This window comes from Dicentrarchus labrax, unplaced genomic scaffold, assembly GCF_905237075.1.
Source record: "Dicentrarchus labrax unplaced genomic scaffold, dlabrax2021, whole genome shotgun sequence".
NCBI classification, from domain to species: domain Eukaryota; kingdom Metazoa; phylum Chordata; class Actinopteri; family Moronidae; genus Dicentrarchus; species Dicentrarchus labrax.
Genome location: NW_026136706.1, coordinates 25,445,624 through 25,471,507, shown reverse-complemented (window position 1 = coordinate 25,471,507; position 25,884 = coordinate 25,445,624). Strand labels below are relative to the sequence as shown.

At 39.3% G+C, this 25,884-nt stretch overlaps 1 protein-coding gene across 5 annotated transcripts in view; it reads right to left on the bottom strand.

The window, feature by feature from the left end:
• Positions 1–1,928: 1,928 nt before the first annotated feature.
• The window catches only part of abcb6b (ATP-binding cassette, sub-family B (MDR/TAP), member 6b), a 38,477-nt gene continuing 14,521 nt past the window's right edge, over positions 1,929–25,884 (bottom strand). Inside the window, exons 12-19 of one of the 5 annotated variants that reach the window (XM_051403601.1) lie at positions 25,687–25,772; positions 24,182–24,239; positions 23,845–23,949; positions 15,253–15,448; positions 14,982–15,094; positions 14,252–14,346; positions 6,182–6,250; positions 1,929–3,026 (exon numbers count right to left, since the gene is read on the bottom strand). In XM_051403601.1, the coding sequence (XP_051259561.1) occupies positions 2,912–3,026; positions 6,182–6,250; positions 14,252–14,346; positions 14,982–15,094; positions 15,253–15,448; positions 23,845–23,949; positions 24,182–24,239; positions 25,687–25,772 (837 nt within the window). In that variant the 3' untranslated portion in view covers positions 1,929–2,911. Of the gene's footprint in view, positions 3,027–6,181; positions 6,251–14,251; positions 14,347–14,981; positions 15,095–15,252; positions 15,449–23,844; positions 23,950–24,181; positions 24,240–25,686; positions 25,773–25,884 lie in introns of those variants that run through there. The other 4 variants (XM_051403605.1, XM_051403603.1, XM_051403604.1 and 1 more) reach the window with 4 other exon arrangements.

Sequence of the window (25,884 nt, the reverse complement as noted above, 5' to 3'; positions counted from 1 at the left end):
GGTCGCTAGTTTAAAGTCTTCTTCCATAGAGCATGATGTTAATTTACTAAATCTTGGTCCAGTTTAGAGTACATTTTTTAAAAAGCAGAGTATGTTTTTGGGCGTGGCTACCTTGTGATTGAAGTCATTCTCAGTGAGTCAGTCACTAAACTCAGATCAAACTGTCAAACGAGGCAGTGCTGAAGATAATTTGAATCAAGATCCTGTTACTGTCACACTTGCTTCGGACCCTTATGCGCTGACCATAGGTTCTAGATCCGGGGAGAACAGGGCATACAGTGGAAAAAGATAGGCAAAGCAGAATTGTAACTAAGATAAACCTGTGTACCTTTTTTTGTGTCCTGCAGCCTCTCTCACACCAGATGAAAAATGTGATTTCTGAGAAACAAAATCGACATTCAAAGTTGACATTCCTACGTTGAGGAACAGTAGGCAGATGTGACTTTAACATGGAAAAACGTTTCTCGATCTTACCTGAGAGGAATTTATAATAATTCTTTTATAATGCAAAAAAATACTGAAACAAATACATTTCTCTAAAACACAAAAAAAATTAAAACAGTCTGTAAAAATCTGTAATAAACTATCTGTAGTTGCACTATACAAGAAAAACACTGGCAGCTGTGGTTGCTAGAACTTTACTGTAATAAATACAGCACTATGGTAAATGGTCATTAGTACTGTTGATTTTAAGTTAGAGGTTTATTCCATATTCTATTTTTTGGAAATATCACATTGTTATTGCATCAGTCATTTCAGGGTTGCATTAGAGTGGCTCAGTGTAACACAAGACTATTTTGAACCATAATGAGAGACTTAGTTGTCTTCTGTTAAAGCAGATGAACCCCTGTAGATATATTTGTATTTTTGTCCTGTATATTATCAAAAGATGACTTTAACCTCTTTTACGTATAAAATAAGAAATATTGGCAAATAGCCTAATTAAAGAATGGAACCATGGATAATGTTTTTATGTTCCTTTTTGTTTCTGTCTGTCTGTGTGAAACTAATAAAAATGTTTTATTTGCATTCAATATTTCAGGTGGATCAAGCACTTAGTAGCACAAAAGACCTTTTTCACAGCAGCCATTTTTACAAGAAATACTAGGGGAAACACAGGTGTTACTAAGGAATGTAATTAGGTTCCATTCCATTTAGTGTAGCAGAGCCTTTTCAGTGAGCCAAAATGCACAATTGCAACACCCTGACTCTATTTAACCTGAATGAAAAGGAATCTGGATTAGTATCATTGGTAAGGCGTGTTTATCCTACTTTTTCATGTCAAAATGGCTGCTGTGAAAAAGGTCTATTGCCAGTTTAATAGACACACCTACTGTAGCTATGAATGCCATCTGTGACAAAAGCTTTAAATGAAGACCCAGGAAGCAGTTTCCACTTCTGGGTTTTACTGACTACGTTCACAATGCAAACCTTACTGCTCAGTTCTTTATTGTTTTTGTAATTATCTGATCTGTTTTGTTTGGTTGTTCACATTATTCATGTTTTTCATGAGTCTTCATGTTTTTCATGAGTCTTCATGTTTTTCTAAGTGGGTGATGCCAGGGAGAACCACCTGACTTTCCCTATTATTATGTGTATTACTATAAAATATAATTTATAATAATATATAACATATTGAAATCTTAGCTATAATATAATATAAATAAAGCTTTTGCCATGAGATATCACAATGTTTTACTGTTACAGAAACTTTCACATATTTAGAGTTTACGGTCTTTTACTGTCATGGTTTGACAGTTTTTCACTGTAAATGAAAAGGAATAAATAGCAGAAAATAACTTAGACACAAACACTACCAACTAAAAAGTAAAGAAAAACAAAAGCTAAAAAGGAAAAATGCAAGAAAAAAAGGTTCTGATGTAGTGCGTTTAAAAGTTAGATGTCAATTACCAGAGAAAAGGACACAGTTGTTGTTTCAGAGGCTTTTATTGCTAATGAGACACAGTTCAGCTGAAACACACTCTCCATCTGTCTTCCTGTCTCTGGCCCTCAGGCTGCTGATATAGTTTTACTCCAAACAGCAACCTTTGACACTGGCATTTCCAGCCCATCCAGGATGTTTTTACCAAAACAATCTGGGTAACATAATCGCCTCAGCTTTTAATGACTCGGGTGGAATCCCCATTGTTTATTGCTACCACGGCCGACTAATGTTCAGTTTAAGATGTTTTTCTACAACTGTACCTTTGTGCAATGAGTCTGTTTTGAAAATTTAAGGAGTAAAAAGTCCAGATATTTGTGTAAAAATGTAGGGATAAAAGTAAAAATAAAGAAAAAATAAATAAATGCTCAAGTATAGACACTACTACTAAAAAACTACTGAAGTACAACTCTGTAGAAAGACACGGGACTTTGACCCAGGAGACTGGAGTTTGTGTCCCATGTGAAACCAAAAGTAAACATCAACTTATGTTAAGTTTTAAGTTACATAAGTTCTTAAGTTATCCTGTGATTCTTAACTGTAATGTGTAGTGTGCCAAACCACAATCTTTTCCTAAATCTAAACCATTTCACAACTTTGTGGCAGCCCGGCGTGTTTCTAAAAGGTATTGGGTGTGTCTGTATGAGAAGCAGAGGGGATGTGACAAAGCATCAGTATTTGAAGACCTGAGCTGAGAACCACTCAGCGGTTAAGGTTTGGTGACTAAAACCTCCTTGGAAAGATGGTGACCACGATAAACACTGAATATGAAACATGCAGTAATTCTCAGGAGACAGCTGTCAGTGAGTCATTAACAACAATGGAGAAAAGTTATGTTATTGTTGTTGGTTTCAGTTTCTCCAAACTTCCACCATAGGTGCAGATACATGAGATTACAATACATCAGATATGACAAAAAATTTAATGTGGTCAGCATTGAAACAAAAAAGGTTCATGCTCAGTTCAGTGTCAAGTGTCTTGAGTCTGATTGTTCATCTGAGTTTCTGTTTGTGAGTCGAGACTTTTCTGCTGTTTCATCCACATGGCTGCGTACAGACCTCCCTGGACCAGCAGCTCCTCGTGTCTGAACACAGCGGGTCATGACAGGGACAAAATGGACAGAATGGGGTGAGACAAGAAAGAAACTACCAAAATGACCAAAGGTACATCTTCAAAACAAGGGTCAGGAACTCTACTGTGCCTGTCTGATTCTGCTATTGAGGCATTCATGTCCTTTTCAGTTTGCTCTATCTCCACATACACAGAATGTGCTGTTTCCTTCTGCTACTCAGAAGCGGATCTAGAGGGGTGGCATAGTAAATGTCTGGACACCCCAGCTGCCACCCCCGTTTGGTGTCAAATGTTGTCAAATTTAACACATTGATTTAGATTAATTTTAAAAATAAAAATGGAAAATGATTGAATGTTGTTATGGCCATATTTACTGAGCGATGGACTGGAAACAATTTATTGATTTCTAAAAATGTATTGATTTCTAAAGCCACCTTTAGACATTTCTATTCAAGGCTTTACTAATGTGCCACAATAATGTAGTTTTTTAATTCAAATATCTTCATTTGGGGGCCTTTCAAAGCAAATATTAATCAAGTATATATTTCTGCCACGCCTTAAAGTCTCCATGTCACCCCCTGGCCCAAAAAAAACAAACAGAAAAGAACAAGAACAAAAACTCTGACCCCAATATGCTGCTCCAGTGTGCCACCCCAAGATTTTCAGTGAGCACCGTGAGAGGCAGCTGGATTTCAGTCCCAGATTTCAAAGGCACAAATTGAAAATGTGGATAAAAACACTTGAGAGGAAGGTCCAAGAAGTCACTCGGGAGGGCTCAGAGAGTACTGACCTGCAGCTTCCCTAAACTTTAGTGTTTATCATTTGTCTTCCAGATTCAGTTTTAAAAATAAAATAGTATGTGGCAGCAAAGGACCCAACTCAGATATCCAGAATGTGCAAACGTTTCCTACAAGCTCTTGAACGCAAATACAAACAATAATAAAAGGGAGCGAAAGAGGACAACCCTGTCTCGAAAATACAGTCTGTTTCAAATTCACTGTCCCAACATTTCATTTATTTTCTTCCTATATCTGTCTAATATCCACTGTTATTGTGGGAAATAAAAAGATAAAAGAAATTGACTTTTTCTTAAGGCATAAAAATAAAAGGAAAAGAAGAGCAGGCAGAGGAGAAGGTGGGTCACTCATAATGTCTTGTGACACCAGAGCTGCTCTAAGAACAAAGTTGAGCTGTCTAAAATCCTCATGCAGACTTTAGCCAACTTTACTATGAATTAATAAAACCACAAGTCTGTTACTGTCTGGACTGCCAGACGGGAGGAGAGAGAGCGAAAGACAGCGCGGGTCAGAAATAGAGGATACAGAGAAACTGAACGAGATAGAGAGAGAACGAGTGAGAACAGGTTGAAGCAGAGGAAACCTGAAGACAAGGTGAAATGCGGAGAAAGAATAGAAGAAAAGGAGGGGGGATGAAGAGAAAGAGAGAGAGTGGAAGACAAGGTAAAGAATGAAAACAGATGTATTGTTGCATTCCCATGACACTGTCAGACTCAAATTCAAACTGATACAGCAAAATAAGAGCTGTTGTCTATTTTTTTCCACGCATTCTTCTTCCTTGTCAAAACCTGGTGCCTACATTGCCCACAATGCAACTTGACGCACAGCAGTTGAGTTGGAGATTCATTGGAGATCAGTGGCTAATGAATTGTATTCATGTATTGGATGCATGTTTTGCCCCGTCTTGTCAACCTCGTCTCAAGTCACCCAATGCATTATATCATCTCTGTCATTTCACTAAATAAATAGAAAAATGCATTTCGCAAAAGGCTTTATCCAACACACATGCAGTAGTACTGATGTGTAAAATTGGCGGGATCCAAATTCAAAAGGTTGAATTATGTATCATCCCACTGGGTCCACACTGTGGTGCTGGTTGACCCGCACACCTCCACAATTACATAATTGCAGCTGGCGTGTGGACCCAATGTGTGCCTCTCCTGTACAATGGCAACACACAGCCACTGTAAACATTTTAACAAAGAAAGGCCTAGCCAGCACGCATACATTTGAAAAAAATAAAAATTGTCTCCATTTTGTCTTTCTGTCCACAGTAATATGTGTTTTTTTTCTCACACACAAAATATTATCTTGAGAGTTACTGTTTGGTGGGTTAACAGAATATATTTATGAACCACAGTCAACTCACTGTTTTTAGCTCACAGACACAGACACACATATGTAAACAAATAAATCAGCCATTCAGGGGGAGACAGAACCCAAGTTTGAGACTGAGACTCAGCAGAGTAACTGGGCTGTGTCTATCCCGCTGCTGAAACAGATGCTGGCTGAAAGACGATAGCAAAGGAGATAAGATTGTTAGTGTGGATGAAGATCTTCACAAAACCCACCTAAAGAAGTTTGTACGCATGTTGCATTCGAGTGTAAACAGCTTTTTCAGAATTAGCCGTCTTAGAGTGGACGTAGTCTTCGTAAAGAATGTTAAGCGCGGGGACTGCCTGAGGACGGGATGAGGCCTCTTCCTGTCTCTGTTTCATGATACACTCCCACACTCTGTGGCAGAACTTGTATTCTGACACCGGAGGTTAAATGGGCCGGTCCTATGTTTACATCACAGTGTCTATCAAAAGATGAATGGTTTCTGGTTGGTGTTCCCCACACATGCCTGCAGGGACAATTCAAGTCCGTCCACTACAGCCCTGCATGTCTCTCAGGTGACCTCTAATCAACACCTCAATATTATTATGAGCAGTACATTCAGCTAGAGGATCTACATTTATCAGAATTTAATCATTAAAGTGAAATGTATCTCTTCTTTTGCCTCTTGCTTGCCACTGCATGTGTGTGTGTTGAAGTGACCTCAGTGTGTGACAAAGGAAGTCTTCATACCCAGCTCCTATATCAAAGGACTGTACGCATCGGTAGTTAAGTGGCAGCTCCACTCTTTGTGTGTGTGTGTGTGTGTGTGTGTGTGTGGTGTTGTCCATCAGCCTCTGGGGCTGAGAAAGATACCAGCAGGATTAGGGTTCACACAAACACACTCTGAGGTTTTGATCTACAGATAACAAATTGGCAAGCACTTAGGACACACACAATCATTCAGGTCACACAATCACACACACACATCAGTGGCTGCTGAGCTACTCGAATTCTACTTCACGTATGCGCAACGCTGGAAAGACAACCTCACCTTCCTCTCTCTGCTATCTGTCCATTGTGGACCACCAGGATCTGGTCTGCTCCGATGATGGTGGACAACCTGCAACATCATACAGATATTATTCAGACTTAAAGTAAATGCAAAAGCATAATAACATTTAATAGTTTTAAGACATAGAATACCAGTCAAATTCTTTTGAATTCACCATATAATCTATAAACAGGCTCTATTCCCAGGTAGAACATTTAAGCCTAAACTGCATTACCAGTGTCCAAGAGTTGGTTTTAGTTTGTCTAGTTCCAAAAATTTTGGAGAATGACCTGTCAATCACAAGGTAGCCACACCCAAAAGCAAACCCTGCTTTATGGTCTAATTTACTCTAAACTGCTTACTGAGCTCATACATCATGTGAGAAGTCGGATCATTTATCCATAAGACTGCATGGTATCTGTGTTTTATTACAGCCCATGGACACTTCCAAGTCGGCTTCAATTCACATACCGGAAAGCTCTGTCCATTACGTATACTGTCAATCGTTTAACCTGAGTCAGGCCATACAACAATAATAGCAATTATACTTGTGTACACTTCATTTCAAACCCTGAACACAACCTGCCTTTATTTGGGACAGACCTCTATATGGGACATGCCCTTTAATTCATTTTGCACAAAACTCCTGCTTAGCAAAGATGGAAAATACTATCAGATTGTTTCTTTAAACCAGTATTACTATGAATATTAGGAATATAAAATTAGGCTACCGAATATCAATTATGAATCATTCATTTGATCATTTGATACTTTGGTGCTACGTAAAAATTAACTGAAGGACTGAATTGTGGAGAATCTAACTGATCTAACGAAGTGCAGCATGTCCATACTGACAAAAGTTAACATGGTGGACTTTAAGAGGGTTTATACATCCAAATAACTTCTATAAAATCCAGACCAGGCTTCTAATGGAGACTTGCATTTATTTGTCAAAACGTGTAGCCACACCAGGTTAGTAAATGGAATCTGCTTTTAATTGGGAATTTGAATACTCCGTATTAGCCGATACGCAAAGTTCAGGTATCGGCAAGAAAAACAGTATCAGAGCATCTCTGCTTAAATGCAACAGTAGCAAGTAACTCACTATCACTATCCTCATTCATATTTTGAGGCGCTATAAACGTACATACAGAGAGTCGTTGAAATGTAGATGATGCACCTTTGCGTCTAGTCGCATTGGTGTATATTGACAGGATTGCAGTTTTTCCTTGCCACTGTCACCAAGTGCTTGCTGTAGGTAAATAATCTTGAAAAGGAGTACAGTCTAGACCTGCTCTACATGAAAAGTGTCCTGAGATAACCTCTTTTATGATTTCCGGCTGTATCAATAAAATTTAATTGAACTGAATTGAAGACCAATCAGCGTTTTCACAACGACTGAGAATGGAACGACTGAGAATGGAAGGGAGGAGGGAGGCAGATAGTTATAGAGATATAATAATTCCAGTGGTGCCAGAGGTTGGAAAGAGGCAGATAAGACAAGGAAATGGAAATATATACGTATACCATAGAAAAAGAGAGTAGGAGGGAGCCATAATGTGCAGTTGGATGTTAAATATGTTCAGCTGCCTCATAAAAGTAAAATACACACAGTCATTCCTCAGTAATCACTAACAGAAACACACAAACACACTCACTCAACTTCAGCTCTGTCATTTCTGTCATACACGTGTAACAAACTGACACACACACAGACACACAGCTGAGCATGTCGCTCTGGGTTGCAGAACTCTGTATGAACTTGTCTGTAAATTATTAAAGTTAATATTTATGACCAGTCTCTGATGAGAGTCTGATTAAAGCCACACTCTGGGATCTAAATGGCTCTCAGCTCCAGACTCAACTTTGTGATGTGACCCAGTGGGGTGCTGGAAGATGCACAGATGAAAGCTATCCACGGCTGCATAATTTTCAGTGTTTTTCTTCCAAAAAATGAACATTTGTGAGATAAATGGTTGAATCTGGAAATAGGTTTTTGAAGAATGATCCCCAGGGGAAATCAGGCCCTTGTGCATAATGCTGTACACAGAACAAACAGACTGCTTCTGCAGACCGTAGAGCTCATGCCTCTCCAAACTGCTGAGTGTCACTTTAAGCTTCAGCAGAGCAACCACTCTACTTTAATGTCACCAAGGCTATCTTTGGACGTCCACCTTCAATATTTGATAGAAACCCTCGGTCAAAGGTAGAAATATCTCTCCCCAGAGACTGCAGACGTCAGCTGTGTTTTTCTCCACTCATTCAGGCTTTACATCAGGAAGAAAACACCCAGTGTGTTTACATGCAGGCAGTATATATTTCATATGCTGTCTTCAAGATTAGGTTCAGGGTAGACTTTGTACTGCATTGTCTTCTCTTCGGGTGGGATGCAGTGAAGGCCTAGAAACAACTCATGTTTCTAGGCCAGATGCAATTTCGTTGACGAAGACTATGATGAAAAATATTCATCAACAAACCTTTTTCACGGACGAAAACTAAATGAAAACTAGGGATGCTCGATATTGGCTTTTCTGCCGATATCCGATATTCCGATATTGTCCAACTCTCAATTTCAGATACCGATATCACCCGATACCGATATATGCAGGCTTTTTACACCAAAACTGTTAAAGTAACAACATAACATATCTCCTATTGTGGAATTAACACATTATGCCTAATTTTATTGTGATGCCCCACTGGATGCATACATAAATGCAACATGGCTTTCCAAATGTAAACGCGCTAGCTTTGGTTAATGTGTTTAATTGTATTATTCACCTGAAGGAGTGCTAATGTAAAGTCTAAGTAAATTGTTAGTTTGCTCAAGGAACAGCTCATAGCAGGGTCAAATATTTAAGGTGCATTGCACTTATTTTGTGTTAATATTAAAATCATTCAGCTTTAAATTGTTTGCTTGTTAGCCACGGTTAGCAACCGACCAGTCTAGCATGTAGTTGTTGTTGTTATACGTCATCTAGTGTGTGCCGGTAAACGTCCCATGCCGTATTCATGCAGGCTCGGAAATGCTGAAGCCTACAGAACAAACATCGGTATAAAAACCTGATACCGATAATTCACGATATTATCGAACATCCCTAATAAAAACTAAATAAAAAGTCAGATATGATGACGAAGAATGTGACGAAATATAACGAATAAAAATGAGACGAAAATGTTAGGGAGGGACGAATGGAGAAGAGATCCAATCAGAACTACTCTTCTTGTGGGACAAGTTGGGAAGAGATCCAATCAGAGCGAATCTTTGAGGGTAGGTTGATCTATGCAGAAGCAGCAGAGCCATTTTAAAAAGCCGCGGCAAATGCAGGCGCAAGAGCTAAACAAACGCAGCAGCAGTTACACAGGAGGAGAACAAAGACGAGTTTGCAGAACTACGCACAGTTTCGAGGACGTTGTCACAACAGTTAGGTTGTTTACATTATATTTAGTTGTGTTTAGTTGCACAGTCTTAGTTACACAGCTTTGGCCGATTTCAGTTGACTTCGCTCGTTAGCAACACGCTAACGTTTTGCAGTGCACCCGGTCCGAGGGCAATGGCATGTCTCATGAACAACAGAAATGTCAGAGCTAGGTCTAGGATGAAAACGAATAATTGACATCTGGTCACACTTCACATATGACAACAAGGACAACAAGAGCGTCTGTAAACCATGTGGAGCAAAAATCGCTGGGAAAAACACAACCAACTTGAAGTGACATTTACAGACGACTCATCCAGAAATAAATGCGAAGGTAAGCATATACACTAAGGTTATTTTAACAGATAAACCACAGTGATTTAGTCGACTAAAATCTGCTGATATTTGGTCTACTAAAACTAGACTAAGACTAAAACTCTTATGATATTTAGTCGACTAAAACTAGACTAAGACTAAAAGATTTCAGATGACTAAAATATGACTAAAACTAAATGGTGTGTTATTCAAAAGACTAAGACTAAATCAGAATTTGCTGTCAAAATTAACACTGGCCAGATGTAAATGTTTATGACACAAATTCATAATTTGCATAATACAAAGTAATAATAAATAAATGACCCATTATATTATTTTTTCCTTCATTACCAGAAATGTTAATTTTATGGTTTTAGTGCAGCTTGAACAAATAAAGGTTGACACCCTGTTTTAATGAGTTAGGACAAGGCACTTTAATCTGCCCTCACAGGAAAAACAAAGGTGTTACACTAATAGGGTCAGTGTACTGTGCGGCCAATGGATATTTGTTTTGAAATAACAAAACCAAAATTGGGAAACAAGCCTTTTTCCATTTTTTGTTTAGAAAATAATAAACGGAAAACAGACGATCCATTTTCCAGCTCACTCAACCACTTAGAACACCACCATTGTTTATTAGTAACTTACACCTGTGCTTTGCTTTGAAGAGGGTCTAAACCAGGGGTTCTCAAACGTAGGTCTGAATCTGATTTTTAATTTAAGGACACAAGTCTGAACAACTGCTAACATTTAATAACATACATTTACAACAAACTACATTTACACTAGTTTTGTTCTTGATCTGCAATTTAGGAGCTGACAGCAAATTCTCCAGTAATAATCAGCTCGGTAGCAACAACACACATTCTCTGTCCAGCAGTTAACATTGCCATTGGCCTCTAGGATGGATGAAAAAATAAAAATATCTCTCTTGATGTAGCGTATTGTGTTCATAGCAAGGTACGGGCTGGGTCTGGATGGACTTTCCATTCAGTCCAGATGCGGAAAGAGTTCCGGACTTTGAGAAGCTCTTGTCTAAACCCAGTGACTGTGCAGTTCAAGTTCAGCTTTCATTCAAACTTTGGGTGCTTCTGTCTAAATAACTGTCCAACCTTAACTCTGTACTTATATACATATATATACTAATATTACCATTGCAAAACAATGATAAACTTCAATCTTACTTTATCCTTTTGTTGTGATATGAAGCCTTGATAGCAGTTACTTGGGTTAATCTATCCTTTAAGTCATTGCACATCACTACCACCTACATCTCAGTATAGAGTAAATAAAAAGGTGAGGTGTTCATGGCTTGGCTTTATCAGCAGATTGCTACCATGTTCAGGGGAAGGGAAAAAAATTCCCTCCATCCAATAACTGAAGTTGATTAAAGAGAGATTGTAGCTAACCCTTCAAAGTGAAATCATGATCAGTCTGTTGTGATTGTGTGTGTGTTTTCATTTTATTTAAGGCCCGAACTGATTAAGTCAATAACCAGTCCTGATCCGGATAGCAGACTCCATCTGTTGCTGCTATTGAAAGATTAAGAGGCTGGTGGATCAACTTATTCAAAGGTCAATATAGAGAGAGACACTGCAAAAAGGGGACCATACAATTAATTATTAAATTCCTAAGTAAAAAGGAAGATAATAATAAAAAAATACATTGGATGACTTATCAGACATATCTTGCATATATAGAGGATTAATCATCAAATGTATATGAATTTATGCAGTTTACTTCAAACGTCACAATTCATTAAATGTTTCTTTACTAGAACAAGGGTTAGTGTTGTTCACGAAACTCATGTTTTTGGTGAACTGAATGTTTCCATTTGCAACTAATGAATGAGAATGTGCGTGTTGATGCGGGAGATAAAGGCGCATACGCACTGTTCAGTTAAAACAATAAAAGAGAAAAATGGAATACACAAGTAAATGATGCCAGGCGGAACTTAAGTTTAACTTTCTTTCTCCAGCTGGTTCATAAAGTTAATGATGATCACAAGCAATCATAACAAGGACCACGAGCTAACAGCCGGAAGGTTCCTCAACCCTGGTCAGACTCACAGCATTTTTTAAAGCAGAGGAAATGAAGACAACTAGTACATTTGTTTTGTTCAAATTCCAAATTGTGCACTATGAACATGAACTAGTTCATTTTAATCTATGTGAACTGAACTTTGAGCTGTTGTGAAGTGTAAACTTGCTGCGAACCCGTGCACAAACTATACCACGAATGTTGAGTGGGCTCACTTTTTTTGTCGGAATCTTTATTGAAGTTAATTATATCGTACATAAATAAAAGCCTAATTCTACACATCATCTATGATGATGAAGATGCAGAAAAATATGATTATATTTAGAGACCTCCCCCTGCCCAGATATTGAGAAATATTTTTTTCAGGAGAGCTCATGTCTTATTAAGAGAAGCCAAGCTGCCCCTGGTACCCTGCTGCCAACAGTCAACACGCTAGTTTAGAAAGAGACTTGCCTCAGAGCTTTTGGTATCAGTACTAGTCACAGTCAACATCTGTAAGCAATGTTTGTGTGCATGGGTCAGAGTTTCCAAACAGGTGGCAACATTCTCCTGTCAGGTTTGGTTTTATGAATCCCACTTTTTATTTGAGTGGGGGTGCACATATCTTTTAAGGTGTGTATGCAGTGAGTGTTTGTGTCCACCTCATTGTAACAACACAAAGAGTCTACAGCGGCAGCTCCGTCGGGTTGTAGCCAGGTACAGCGGTGCTTTGAACTAAATGCTAACATGGGCATGCTAACATGCTCAAAATGACAAGATAACATGCTGATGTTTAGTTGGTTTGTTTAACATCTGACTTTAGCGTTTATGCTAACATTTGCTAATTAGCATTAATCACTGCAGCCCTACAGCTGAGGCCAAGGAGATTGTTATTATTTTCGCTGGCATTTGGTCATGAACAAAATACTAAGAAAGTAGAAATGTTTCTGGAGAATTTGGAAATCTGTCAAAAAAAAATATTGCTTCTCATGTTGCAGAAAGTACAAATACACACCTAACTTTTCACTTTTGACTAATTGAATCAATTTCTTCAGTACAATAGAAACCATGTTGAACAAGAAAAGTGAATCCATTGTCCTTATGATGCAGAACACAGAGGAAATGATAAACACTGTGTAGCCGGAATCAGCACCACAGGCTACTTCACTCCTGATGTCTGCGAGTGTCAGAGCCTTTCAAGTCTTTTTCAATATCACTCAGACTGATGAATAACCAGACATCTGTTTCTTTTACTTTTGTTGACCTGTCATCACGCGTCATCTCATATCCTCCAATCAGCTTTTCATTTAATCTCTCCATCCCTCTCTTTGTGTCTGCTCTAATCCTGTTTTCCTTTCACCACATCCTTCTTTTCCTTTCATCTCCCTTATTCACATTTGGTTTTTCTATTCAGTTTGGTCCTGTATGGCCACTGCAACTGTAATCACATTGTAACAGACTGCTGTCATTTCTAAAGCCGAATGTGTGTTTATGCATTCATTGTCAAATGAATAGAAACAAATGTCCAGTTTGGACCACCTTTGGCCAGAACAACTGCCACTTACAGGTGGTAAAGGACCTATGTGTGAAGTTGTAGGTCACAACCAACCATACTCGCCGCAAAACTTGTGAAAAATGCGAAAAGTGCCTATCTAGAGCTCGTTTGTTTTGCCTGTTCTGGGCTACTGTAAAACATGGCAGTTCAACATGGCGGCCTCCACAGAAGAGGAACCGCTCCCTCTGTAGATATAAACAGCTCATTCTAAGGTAACAAAGACACAACAATTCTTATTTTCAGGTGATTATACACATAATGAAAACATACCTATGAATATTATATTCCATTTCTGACAATAGATCCTCCTTAATGTAACACACAAATTCGACTACTGTTGCACTGCTTTCTTTTTAGCCACACCAGCAGCAAGGGTCACGCCATCCCTTTGGTCCAGACTTAAATATCTCAACAATTGTTGAATGGATTCCATGAATTTTCATGTTAGCATCGTCATTGTCATCATGTTAGCATGACTTTAGCATTTAGCTCGACCAAAGTTATGTCTATGTAGGGCCGCTCACATATTGACTCTTGATAAGCCCTAACTACATTTTCTTGTATTTTAAAACCAAAGTTGTACGTTTTTGTCTTCTTGGAAGGTTAACTGACTTTGTATCTGAGTTCAATAATAATCAGCATCCAGTGGCTATGAGTTGTAGCACTTTGTGCCTTTATACTTCTGTCTGCTGCTCAAGTAAAACAAGGTAACTTATTAAGAAGCTTCCTATTTATAGAAACACAGCTTGGTAGTAATGTCACCTGTGTGCGACCACTATAGTTGTCCTGTTGGTGCAGACCTTTGCCAGTGAAGCCTGGATGTTTCTCTCAGTCTGGGTGTCCAGTGAAGAAGTGGCCTGGTGGACCAAACACAATACATTAGTGTGTGTACAGTATAAGGTAAGTAAGTAGTATAATCCAGTGAAAGACTTGCAATGTTCACCACTACTTAGAGACAGTTTAGCTACTATCTGATCAAACTTGGGAATTAGGAAAGTGTGTGTGTGTGTGTGTGTGTGTGTGTGTGTGTGTGTGTGTGTGTGTGTGTGTAACAACTGCTTTGTGTGACTGAACTCTTTGTTTGTTATGAAGTCTAGCTTATAAAAGAGAGTTTGCTCTCATTAAAGTGTCTTGCTCAAGGACACTTTGACATGTGGAGGACTGGAGGAGCCGGGTATTGAACCACTAACAATGTAATTAGTGGACGTATAGAGCTACAGCCGCCACAGTGGGGGAATGTTGGGGGATGTATATCAGGAAATGAAGTAAGATCTCAACAGTGACAATATAGTAACCTCCTCAAGTGTCGCCATATTACTTTTTTACAAAAATAAAAGATCTCAAACAACGGTTCATGTTCTTATAAGCCATGCAGGAAAGCATGTGGGCAAAGCCACTGGCACATGAGCTGCTTGTCTGAACATGGTGTTAAAAAGCAAGTATTTAAAAGTTGTAACCCCATGTATGAGTGCTAACTTCGCTGTACCCTCACCTCATCCAGCAGAATGATCCGAGGTTCCTTGAGGATGGTTCGAGCAATTGCCACTCTCTGCTTCTCCCCACCGCTGAGCTTCAGACCTCGCTCCCCAACCTCTGTGTCATACCCTGGTTGGACACATGCCATCATCTTCATTATTATCATCATTATTCACTTTCTGTGTCCAAATTTTACAACATCAAGATTCAAACTGTGTCCTGTTACAGATCTGCTTCAGCCAGCAAGTCAAGCAACAAAAGCATGTTCATCATTAGCATCTACACACACTCACACACCCCAGCCTGACCCTGAGGTAGCTCCAGTATCCTGGTGTGTATGTCAGCAGCCATGGCAGCTCTCTCAACTTCCTGGTTGCTAGCCGTCACTCGACTGTAGCGGATGTTGTTGCCGACGGTGTCGTTGAAAAGGACCGTATCCTGTGGAACCACGCCGATGTACGACCTCAGGGAAGACTGCCGTACCTTGGACAGAGAGAGGGACAAACCTGTTAGCCCCGGAAACAAAGGAATACAGCTCTTTTGCTAACCCTGATTCAAACTGTAACCAGCACTCAAACCCCGACTCTAAAGGCATGAAGTCTTCATTTCATGTCAGATTTACATACCATGTTGTACCTGTTCACTCATATGAGATCTTCAGATCTGCAACCCATGATACAAACATACATCTACTTCTTCTTCTTCTTCTTCTTCTTTTCTTCTCTCTCTCTCTCTCTGGCTCTCAATCTTTCTCTGTCTTTCTCTCCCACACACACACACACACACTCACTCACTCACACACACAGTATACGTCTACATAAATGTTGCATGGCTTAATTCATCCTATACTATATAATGCATACTGTCCCAGGTCACAGACAGCACATGTCCTGAACTGATTTCTGTTCCTGTTTGTCCTTCTCAACACTTTTACATGTTTTTATGCTTTACCCACTTAATTAATTATTATATTATTTAATGGACACCTTATGTACACTGTAGCACCACAACCTTAAGAGCTAAACCAGCATCTATATCAAATATCCCCATATGGACATGTTGGAGTTTTATAGACAAACAAACCTCCAAACCGTTTAGAAGCAGTAATGTTAGTTACATTATATACAGAGGCACAATATGCCTTGTCCACAGTGAATGTGCTTTCAGCAATAAAACATCAACAAACTACTATAATCTCTGAGAGTACCAAGATGCCAAAAGTGTGACTTCATTTTACTAACATTGGTGCCAGTAGTCTGGAGGGCCACATGTGCAGTAAGGTAGTTGGTTCAAAGGGCGGCAACATCTCATTTAACATTTAACTATTCACAGCATAAATTTGACAGTGAAGAGTTTGATGTCTGTGTTCGATGATCACCAGACCTCCACAGCGAGCTCAGTCCTTGAACTCTCATAGCAAGGCTGTTTAAGTGGTGCAGTGATTTAAAGGTCCAGTGTGTAACATTGAGGAGGATCTATTGTCAGAAATGGAATATAATAATCATAGCCTCCTGTGACCCTGCATCCTCATATGGGGACAAAGTTTTATAGTAAATAAAGTCCTAATGTCCTCATATGAGTGTTTTCTATTTGTGAAAACTACTAATTGTTGAAAGACAATGCTTGGTTTTTATGTTCATCAGGTCCTACTAATCCCAAATAGATAGGAGAAATTAAAAACGCACACCAAACAAAAGCTCATGTCTCAGGAGGTTATTTGTGTTTTAGATAGATGTGTCATTAATGAATAGCAGTTTTTATCTACAAACGCCATGGGTCTCCTTCCAGGGAGTCCACCATGGTGAACTGCCATGTTTCTACAGTAGCCCAGAATGGACAAACACTGATTGTAGATAGGGACATTTTTTGGAGCCACCGTAGTTCCTCCTACATACGTCACACTTTTTAAGGTTCTAGTTATTAATATTTTTATCTTAATAATGGCTGAATTAAGCTGTGATTATGGCACACCTGAAATTATACTGTCAGTGTGGTCATTCCTTGCACTGAAATGTTAGCAGCCAACTACAAGAACAGAAATTCTCAGGAAACTAAAAAGAAAACAATTTGCCAAGCTCTTTTAAGCATGCTGTTCTAATTAATAAATGGAAAGGGGAAACATTGAAATGGTGAAAGATAAGCTGTGGTGAACTAGTGAAACCTTGAACAACTGACAATTAGGAAACATAAACCTGTCTTCCATTAGCTTGCTATTTTAATAACCTTGTGAGGCAACTGGATTCAGAATCCACCTTGCCAGGCTTTAAGATGAGCTTGTGTCCGAAAGCAGTGGTTCGTACCAAGAAGCATCCTTTGAGGAACTACTATGAGCTACGGGCGTGGTTTAATGCAGCAAGAAGTGATTATTCGCTAGAAAACAACAATGGCGGCTGCGAAAGAGGTTAGCGTAGCTGCTGCTAACATCAGTTATATCAGAACTGGAAAGTATTTCTTCATTAAAAGAAGAGCAAAGAATGGCACTTATGGGTTTTCTTGATGGAGAAGATGTTTTCACTCCTCTCCCAACTGGCTTCAGCAAGAGTTTGACTACGTAATATGGTTTGTTGATCTGACTGGTTGAAGTTTGCCTGTGATAGACAGATGGTTCATCCAATCACCTGCTGTTCCCAGATGGTGCTGTTCAACAAACTATCTGGCGCAGTCAGGTTAATATTTTGAGACTGATTTTTAAAAACCGTTTCCAATATCATTACTTTAATTGTCCCATTGTGAATATTTTTAGATCCATATAGTGTCAAGAGCAGATGGCCCAGACTAGAGGGGGCTCAGTCCGACTTGGTCTGATCAGCTCAGATCTAAACCATTCTGGTATCAGCAAAATAGTCGTAATGTTTTTCCCCTATTTAAGAACTTTTTATGAAACTGGCTCTTGATCTCTCCAGAAATAATTTCCGGTTTTCAGTGACTCTCTGGTCAGTGTGCTGTACTTTGAGTCTTTCCTGTGGAAAGCTTTCCTCCACAACCGGGCCCACAACAATACAAATTCCATTTCCTGCACCAGCTCGGTTTGGCTGGTAATCACTCACTTTCCCTTAATTTGATCTTTGCAGTTTACTTTTGGTATTTATTCCACTCAAGAACAACACAGCATCTGTTTCTGATAGAGGAGGGCTGACAGAGCTCTAACACCAAATGTTAGAAAGAGAGAAAGAGACAGATGGAGAGGGAAGAGAAAAACAACAAAAAGAGGCTTTTAATGTTTTTCATTGAAATCAAATCATCAAGTGCGCAACAAAAGAGAGAAAATGAGTGTAAGACAGATGTCCTCACGCCCAAAAAATTACAAGTAACGTTACAGTAAATCTGCAGTATGATGCAGTTAAGATTTACTTCACCAACGACCACCTGTTTTGTGGAGTTGCTCATACAGAGGAAGTTGGCTGGTTGTGTCCTGCTTTAAGTCATTATAACCTTTTTCAATGCTAAGACCACAGCCTTTACATATCAAACCTTTATTTAAAGTCAGGGGACCATTGAGGTTGCCCTCTTACAGACAAATTAAAAGGGACACAACAGATGAGAAAAAAGAAAGAGAGGAAATCAGTTGAATTAGTTATGCTTTGAAGCAGGGAAGTTTGTGATCATGGTTCTAAATTGTTTGTAGGTTAGTCGAGTATGGCTTTTTAGAATTACGGGCTCTAAGAGAAAAGGCTGACTGTCCAAATGTGGGCCATGCTCTTGGAACCCTAAACATATGCCAGTCATGTGAGCAAGTTTGAATGAGTACCAAGTTCAAATCCAGCATCACTCAAGGTGGTAGCTTTCCAACAAGGGCCTTAAAACAAAAGACAACGCTTAATACACCTTTCTGCCGTATCACCATATCATACAGGATACAGTAGTGAGTACCATAGCTATCACCAGTTATAAATCTGAGGGAAGAATGAGATTTAGGAGTGGAATCCAAAACTGCTTTAACAAAGTAAGCAGAGTTTGAACTTGTCACAATAACTCTCTTTTCACATTCTTTACAAAACTATTTCTGTCACTTCTCATTTGTTTAACCGACTGCAATATCATGAATGCCTTCCAGAGGGACTTCTAATGCTGAAGTGCATGGCAGGCTTTTTACCCCACACTAGTGTGGTTGGACAACACATCAGACAAGGTGCTATCACCTTTGGTCAGAGCCAGGCTAACTTCCCCTTGTTTCCAGTCTTACAACTACACATATCAAACTATTTCTTTAATAATTTCGCTCTTGAGTAAACCTCTGTTCCTGTCTACCCTGTTCTAATCCAGCAATGATTCAGCTTACAGTAACTGATAAAAGCTATTTGCTTTAATAAATGCTCTGGTGGTGTGTGTGTGTGTGTCATAGAAGAGCAAGAAAAACTGGCCAGTTATGAGCAGTGAATGCCGACATGGCTGCACAGGAACTGAACTGTTCTTTATATCTGTTCAATTCTAATAAAAGGACCCTGACTGACACCTTAAAACACACAGATGACTCACACCAGCATTCAGTAAGCAGCCATCAGCCTGCAGTCTTAGGGCCAGCAGAGTCTGACTCATCAGAGCTCCACTGCATGTGGCTGCCATATGCAAGGACAAACAGAGTGGCAGAGGACTGATGGGCCAAAAACAAACCCAGAGGTCCAAGAGGCAGAGCTGTGTCCACAGCATCTGCTGTTTATGCAACAAAGAGTTGTGAAATAAAGAACTTACACTTTTACAGATTTCTCGCATGGCAGGAAGACAGCAAAACTTTCTATCTCTTTTAAGGTTTTGAAGCCACTAATAGCAGGCCCCAACAATAAGGGCTCCCCGCTTGCGCTGGGAAAGTAAAATGGTGTAAATCTAGCAACTTACTTGCTTGATCAAACAAGTGGTAAAAAAAGAATTAAACACATTGTTTTAGAGCTAATAATAGAAGTAGCTACTGAGTGAGACAACTCACTTCCTTCTCATCTCCGTTGAGAGTTGCACATGCACAGTAGCGATCAGGCGGCAAATGGCGACAAGTAAAGATAAAGTTTATGAGCTGAAAAAGTACAGCTAGTTTATATTGCCCGCGTCTGCATGGTGGAACGTTTTGATTTTATTTCAGCACCCATGTCTTATGCGCGTCTCACTACAGAGTCGAGGTCTCTAGCGATATGGTATTTTAAATGAAATGATAGGAACGTTTAGATTTTCATGGATATTATACAGGGAAAAGTGTAAAAGGAAACAGCTCTGCACACACAGCTGATACGTTCTCAGCGTGAACACTTTGCCCGTGGGAAAGGCAACCATCACACACCGGAGATGCCACACGTTGCTCAGTTGGCCTATGGGAACAATGGGGTAGCAAGTATTCCAATTATCCTGGAAACAGGAGTTTAGTTGGGTGGTGTTAGAAGATGTGGGTGAAAATCCAACTATTGCACAGTGTGCCACAGATTTAAGGGCAAGGTGGATGAAACAGGGCTGTGTTTCAAAGGCCAGTCTTGATCATAGCCATAGCTTAATAAACAGACTGGACATGGAGAAACAGCTATCCTGGCTCTATCCAGGGTTTTAAAAATGTGTCTACCAGTACCTCAACATTTTTGTCATTAACACATTTTATCTTGTTTTTTTAATCCGAACAGAAACAAAAAAAACAAGTTGTGGTTTACAGGGAGTTCTGCACTGCTTGCAGTCTTTATGCTAAGCTAAGCTAAGCTAATCTCCTGCTGGCTCTAGCTTTATCTTTACAGTATATGCCAAATTATTCATTTAATGATTTTTGCATCCAGTGAAATTGCACTGGACTCAACACATCTCACTATGCTGACTCATTTTACCATAATTAACACAGAAGATGAGATAAAATGACTTGTTTATATATTGTATGAAGTAAAACATGCCAAAGAGTCCGCTGATACATTAAAAAGTATTTGTATGGGAATACATGGTGGATTTTAACATCTGACAACAGGCAACATGTGAAACAGATGGTGAGTAAAAACTGCTGGCATCAAATCCAAAGCACAAAATTCCTTCTTTCCCTTCTCACTCTCTATCCGTAACAAAGGTGAGACTTTATGACCACCATCTGATCCAAATTTGTTTTTATTGATTCATCTCTCGCTTCTTTTCAAATGTGATTCAGCTGTCTGAGGGAATTACCACCTAGTTAAATAGTTTATTTCATCATATCAGTTCCTCATTTTCAGCTGTTATTTCTGTCATAAATAACTCGAAAAAATAGCTTAAAAGTGCCCCCTAAAGAGAATCCCCCACCACAGGTTTCACCAATATGTATGAAAATCAGTAAGCACGCGTATCGTCAGACGTACAAAACATCCTCTAGGAGTCATACCCCAAACCCAACAGGAAGTCGGCGTTTTTTAATTTAGTGGTAATTTTGGAGCATTTAAACACGTTGTACTTTAACAAACTCCTCGTAGATAATTGTTCAGATCGACTTCAGATTGGGTCAGTGCAATCTAAAGACCTTCACAATGAAAAGATTTTAAAAAGATTTTGTGGAAGAGCGTGTCTGTGGTGTGGTGTCGAATTTTAGTGTCCCACCATGAAACAATAAGTTGAAGTAACTTCACTGTACATTTTATGTACATATTTCATATCATGTAGCATTACGTGTAATTAGTGGCCATTCTCTAGCGCTACCTGTGGTCACAGGAAGTGCCATTTAAATCCTTTGCGCATTGTCTGAAACAAAATTCAGAGCCACACCAACCAACATCCAGAAAAGATGGCGCGCGTGGACCGCAGCATTAAGCACTACCTGACGCTTTAATTTTAACTATAATTCTTCTTCTAAATGCAGAGTTTCATTTTGATTTGGAGCTTTAGAAACTTTTCTTGGATGGATAGAGAGATGTACATTTCACTGGGGCTTTCAGAAAAGGGCCGGCCCCGATGCTGCCTAACACAACAACAGGACGGATCCTTTGGCAGAGGAGGCTGAGGAGTTTTACCACTTCCTTTTCCTCCCCCTCCTGGAGACGCTCAAAAGAACGAGACTGATACACAATCTGAATTTGATTAAAGAGATGACCATGTGTGTGTACATGTGTGTTGATGAAACAGTCCTCCTGCTGTGTAATTAGAAATGAACATCCTCGTAATCATCACCTGCCTGCTCATCTGGATGAGCGTGTCCTTCGTATTTAAACAGGTGTGTGAGTGTGTGAGAGAGTAAAGTGCTTGTGCTGTTTGGTTTTTATTGAGACTTTTGGCAAATCACAAACAGAGTTACTTGCAATAAATCTTTCACACACACACACACACATCTGGCGTCTGGACTCGTTGCTGCATTATTCAGAAACCTTTTACTATGATTTATTCACAGTGTGACTGGAGCTCACTCACTCAGCCCAGCTGGGTATGTGTGTGTGTTTGTGTGTGTATGTAAGAAAGAGAGAGAGTGTGAAAGAAAGGTGCGTGAGGCAGAGGCAGGAAACAGCAATGAAGAGTGACAGAGAAAAGAAGAGAAATAAAGAACGATGCAAAGAGAAACAGACACATGAATCAGAGATAAAAAATCTGACGATCACAGCTGATGGTAAAAAGGACTGTAACACTGCAGTTTAAAGGAAGAGTTCGACATTTTCGGGAATTTGCTGAGAGAGTTAGACGAGAAAATCAATACCTATCTCTGTGTGTGCAGTAAACATGCTGCTCCAACCCGCAGTCGGTTAGCTTAGCTTAGCACAAAGTGTAAACAACAATAAGTTGTGATTTAACGGGGCGGAGCTAGACTATTTCTATGCCGGGCTAAGAAATAGTCCACACAGTACAGTCTTTATGCCGGGCTAAGAAATAGTCCACACAGTACAGTCTTTATGCTGAGCTAGGCTATCCATGGCATCAATCTTACTGTAAGTGCATAAGTATATTCCCTGAAATAATATTCATTGGTATGTTTTCATTAGTGTATAATCACTAAATAAGAAAAGAAAATAAGTATGGGTGTGTTTTTGTTGTTTGTTACCTAATGAGCTATTTTTATCTACTGAGAGAGCAAGTTCTCTTCTAAGGAGTCCACCATGTTTCTACAGTAGCCCAGAACGAACAAACCAAAGCATGGGACACAACTCACTATTGTGAAGGTTGGTCAAATGTAAAACTTCAACACCAAACATGGCCATTGAACCAAACTGTCCTCAGACTGCTGAGGTAAGAACCACAAAACTGAACCATCTGGAAATGTCAAGCTATCAGCTGTAAAATGAACTGCACAGTGTGACAGTCCGGTGGGTCAGCATGTTCAACTGTGAATACAGAGAAACAAGTAAGGGCAGCAAACTCACCAATGAACATTTACATCATGTCTGCCTGGCCATCACACCTTTAGTGCCCAAATTTAAGGATTTGGTTACTCAACAAAGGATTTTGTGTACAAAGTTCTCAGGTGTTTTAAAGGTAATGTAAGCAAAATCACAGCCATGAACATGAAGCACTTGCAGATGAAGCTCTTTGGAGATAAGCATTGCTTTATATGCTCTGACCAACCCCATCTCCAATAAATTACATTTAATTTGTTTTCCCAGTTGTGTTGTATAACAGACACAACATAATTGCTGGCTGGATCAAACAGCTGCCAAGCACTGCAAGTGCTGCAAATGTTGTACACATGTTCACGTGTTGTGCACATTTTTACAAATGTTCTGTGTTGTCTGGTTCCCTGGAAGGACACAAATACTGGAAACCTGAAAACTCTGGAAAATTGTTGGCAGTAATAAAAGAATATAGAGTTTGTAGTTAATGAGCATTCGGGGGTACACGCAGCGGTCCTGCAAACTTGCAACATTTTTGTTTTAATCTGTTATTTTATTCAGCTTTATTGCTGATTGGATTTGATTTTTAAAGAGCTCTATCATCCATGAACTGAACTTAATGTTGGTGTTTTCATGTTTGTTTACCTTGGAAATGTCCTGACCGTCGATGCGGATGCTGCCACTCTGAGGGTCGTAGAATCTGAACAGCAGACGCAAGATGGAGCTTTTCCCTGATCCAGATGGGCCAACCTGTGTCCACACACACACACACACACACACACACACACACTATTGGAATTCCCAGTCTCAATTTAGTTACTATTAATATTATTAATTAATATTTCTGCCACAGTCCGTCACAGTGCTATTGAAATGGTTGGTTCAAACATAAAAACACACATTTTCTCTCTCACTTATAGTGACCCATTAAAGGCTTGATAAATAATAGGAATGTAGATGCACTAAACAGATGACAATTTACCAGAGCAACTGTTTCTCCCGCCTCCACCGTGAAGGTCACATTCCTGAGAACCTCAGTGCTACAAAACACACACACACACACACACACACACACACACACACACACACACACACAGCAGCAGCAGCAACAGTTAGGATTAAATTAATTTAATTACTATTCATACCAAGGCTACTTTAAATCTGGCTGTAACTCCTGAAAGTTTGTGGATTTGACAAAAGAAGTGTGACCATGAACATCTGGAAAAGAAATTAGTTAGTAGTTCAGTTCATTGTGGTTCAGTGTTCGGTGCAGTGTGAAATGGCGGATTTTTATGTTTACTCACATAATGCTGTAAAGAAAATATATAATATAAATGCCAATGTATATCATGTTCAATTAATAAAGGTCTATATGTTTTTCACAGTGTTACTCTTCCTGGTAACCAACTGGGCTACTTCACTATAAAGATGAAGCTTGTCTTTCAAAATAAAAGGCCCAGAATGCCAAATGACATAATTGTGACCAAACATATATAAATATTGGGAATTTTTCTTCATATTGTCTATCAAACTGTTCATTTAATATGTTTTTGGAATTGCATCATGACATGTTCTCACTCCCAAGTCCTCAAATACTTCTGCTTGGTCGGTGGCCTTCCGCTTCAAAATAGGGCATGGCAGGTATCCCTCTCCTGTCAATTCTGGATACACAAGTTTCCACAGTGAAGTACGCAAGAATAAATATGCAACATCCTGTCAGACTTTCAAAATAAAGCTTGAGTGGTTAACGGGAAACAATCACAGTTTGGTTAGGTTTAGGCACAACAACTTTACAAAGCTACATTATGTATCTGACTACATTTATAAGACGTAAATTACGTAACTTAATTTAAGCACACAAAGAAGATGTGATTTAAATACCTGGTTAACTTAAGTACATTACTTAAGTTAACTTACATGTCACTTTTTGGAGTTTTAACTTGGTTAAAGTCATGTGCCTGAGCCATCCATCCAACCCATCTCCTCCATACTGTATGCAGACTTACTCGCTCTTTATACAACATCACCTGACTTTGACAACGGGCAAATCCAGAAACGATGCTAAAGGGATACCTACAGAATCATATTTTGAAATGGAGGGCCACTGGCCAAGCAGCAGTATTTGAGCACTTGGGAGTGAGAGCGGGTTGTGCATTATGTCTGTGTCTTGGTTTCTTTTTTAAACAAATATATGTCATATTAATTTTTAACAACATGTCCTTCAACCTAAAGGACTAAACAGGTCATGTGACATTGCCTTCTGAAATGATTCACTCAATGATTTACCATCTCTGTAGTTCATGTCGGGTTGGATTAAGACACTAAGACAAATTGTGGTCATGGTTACACCAAACTTTTCAGAATAACATACTGTTTAAGTGTTTTCTGGTGAGGGCAGTCTGTGTTCATGCAGTTTGTATGTACAGTTGAAAGAAATTATAGAAAGGTGGATTTAAACTGTAAATAGGTTTGTTGTTGGCTACACACCCAGGCACGTAGCTGAAACAGACTCTGTCAAACTCCACCTGACCTGCTGTGAGCTGCAAGTCCTGTGCATTCTCAACATCCTGCACCTGTGAGGAGGAGGAGGAGGAGGAGGAGGAGGAGGAGGAGGAAAAGACAGACAGGGAACACAAGAGAGATGAGATGTGGTTTAAATTTTTTTTTACTAGATACCAGAAAAAT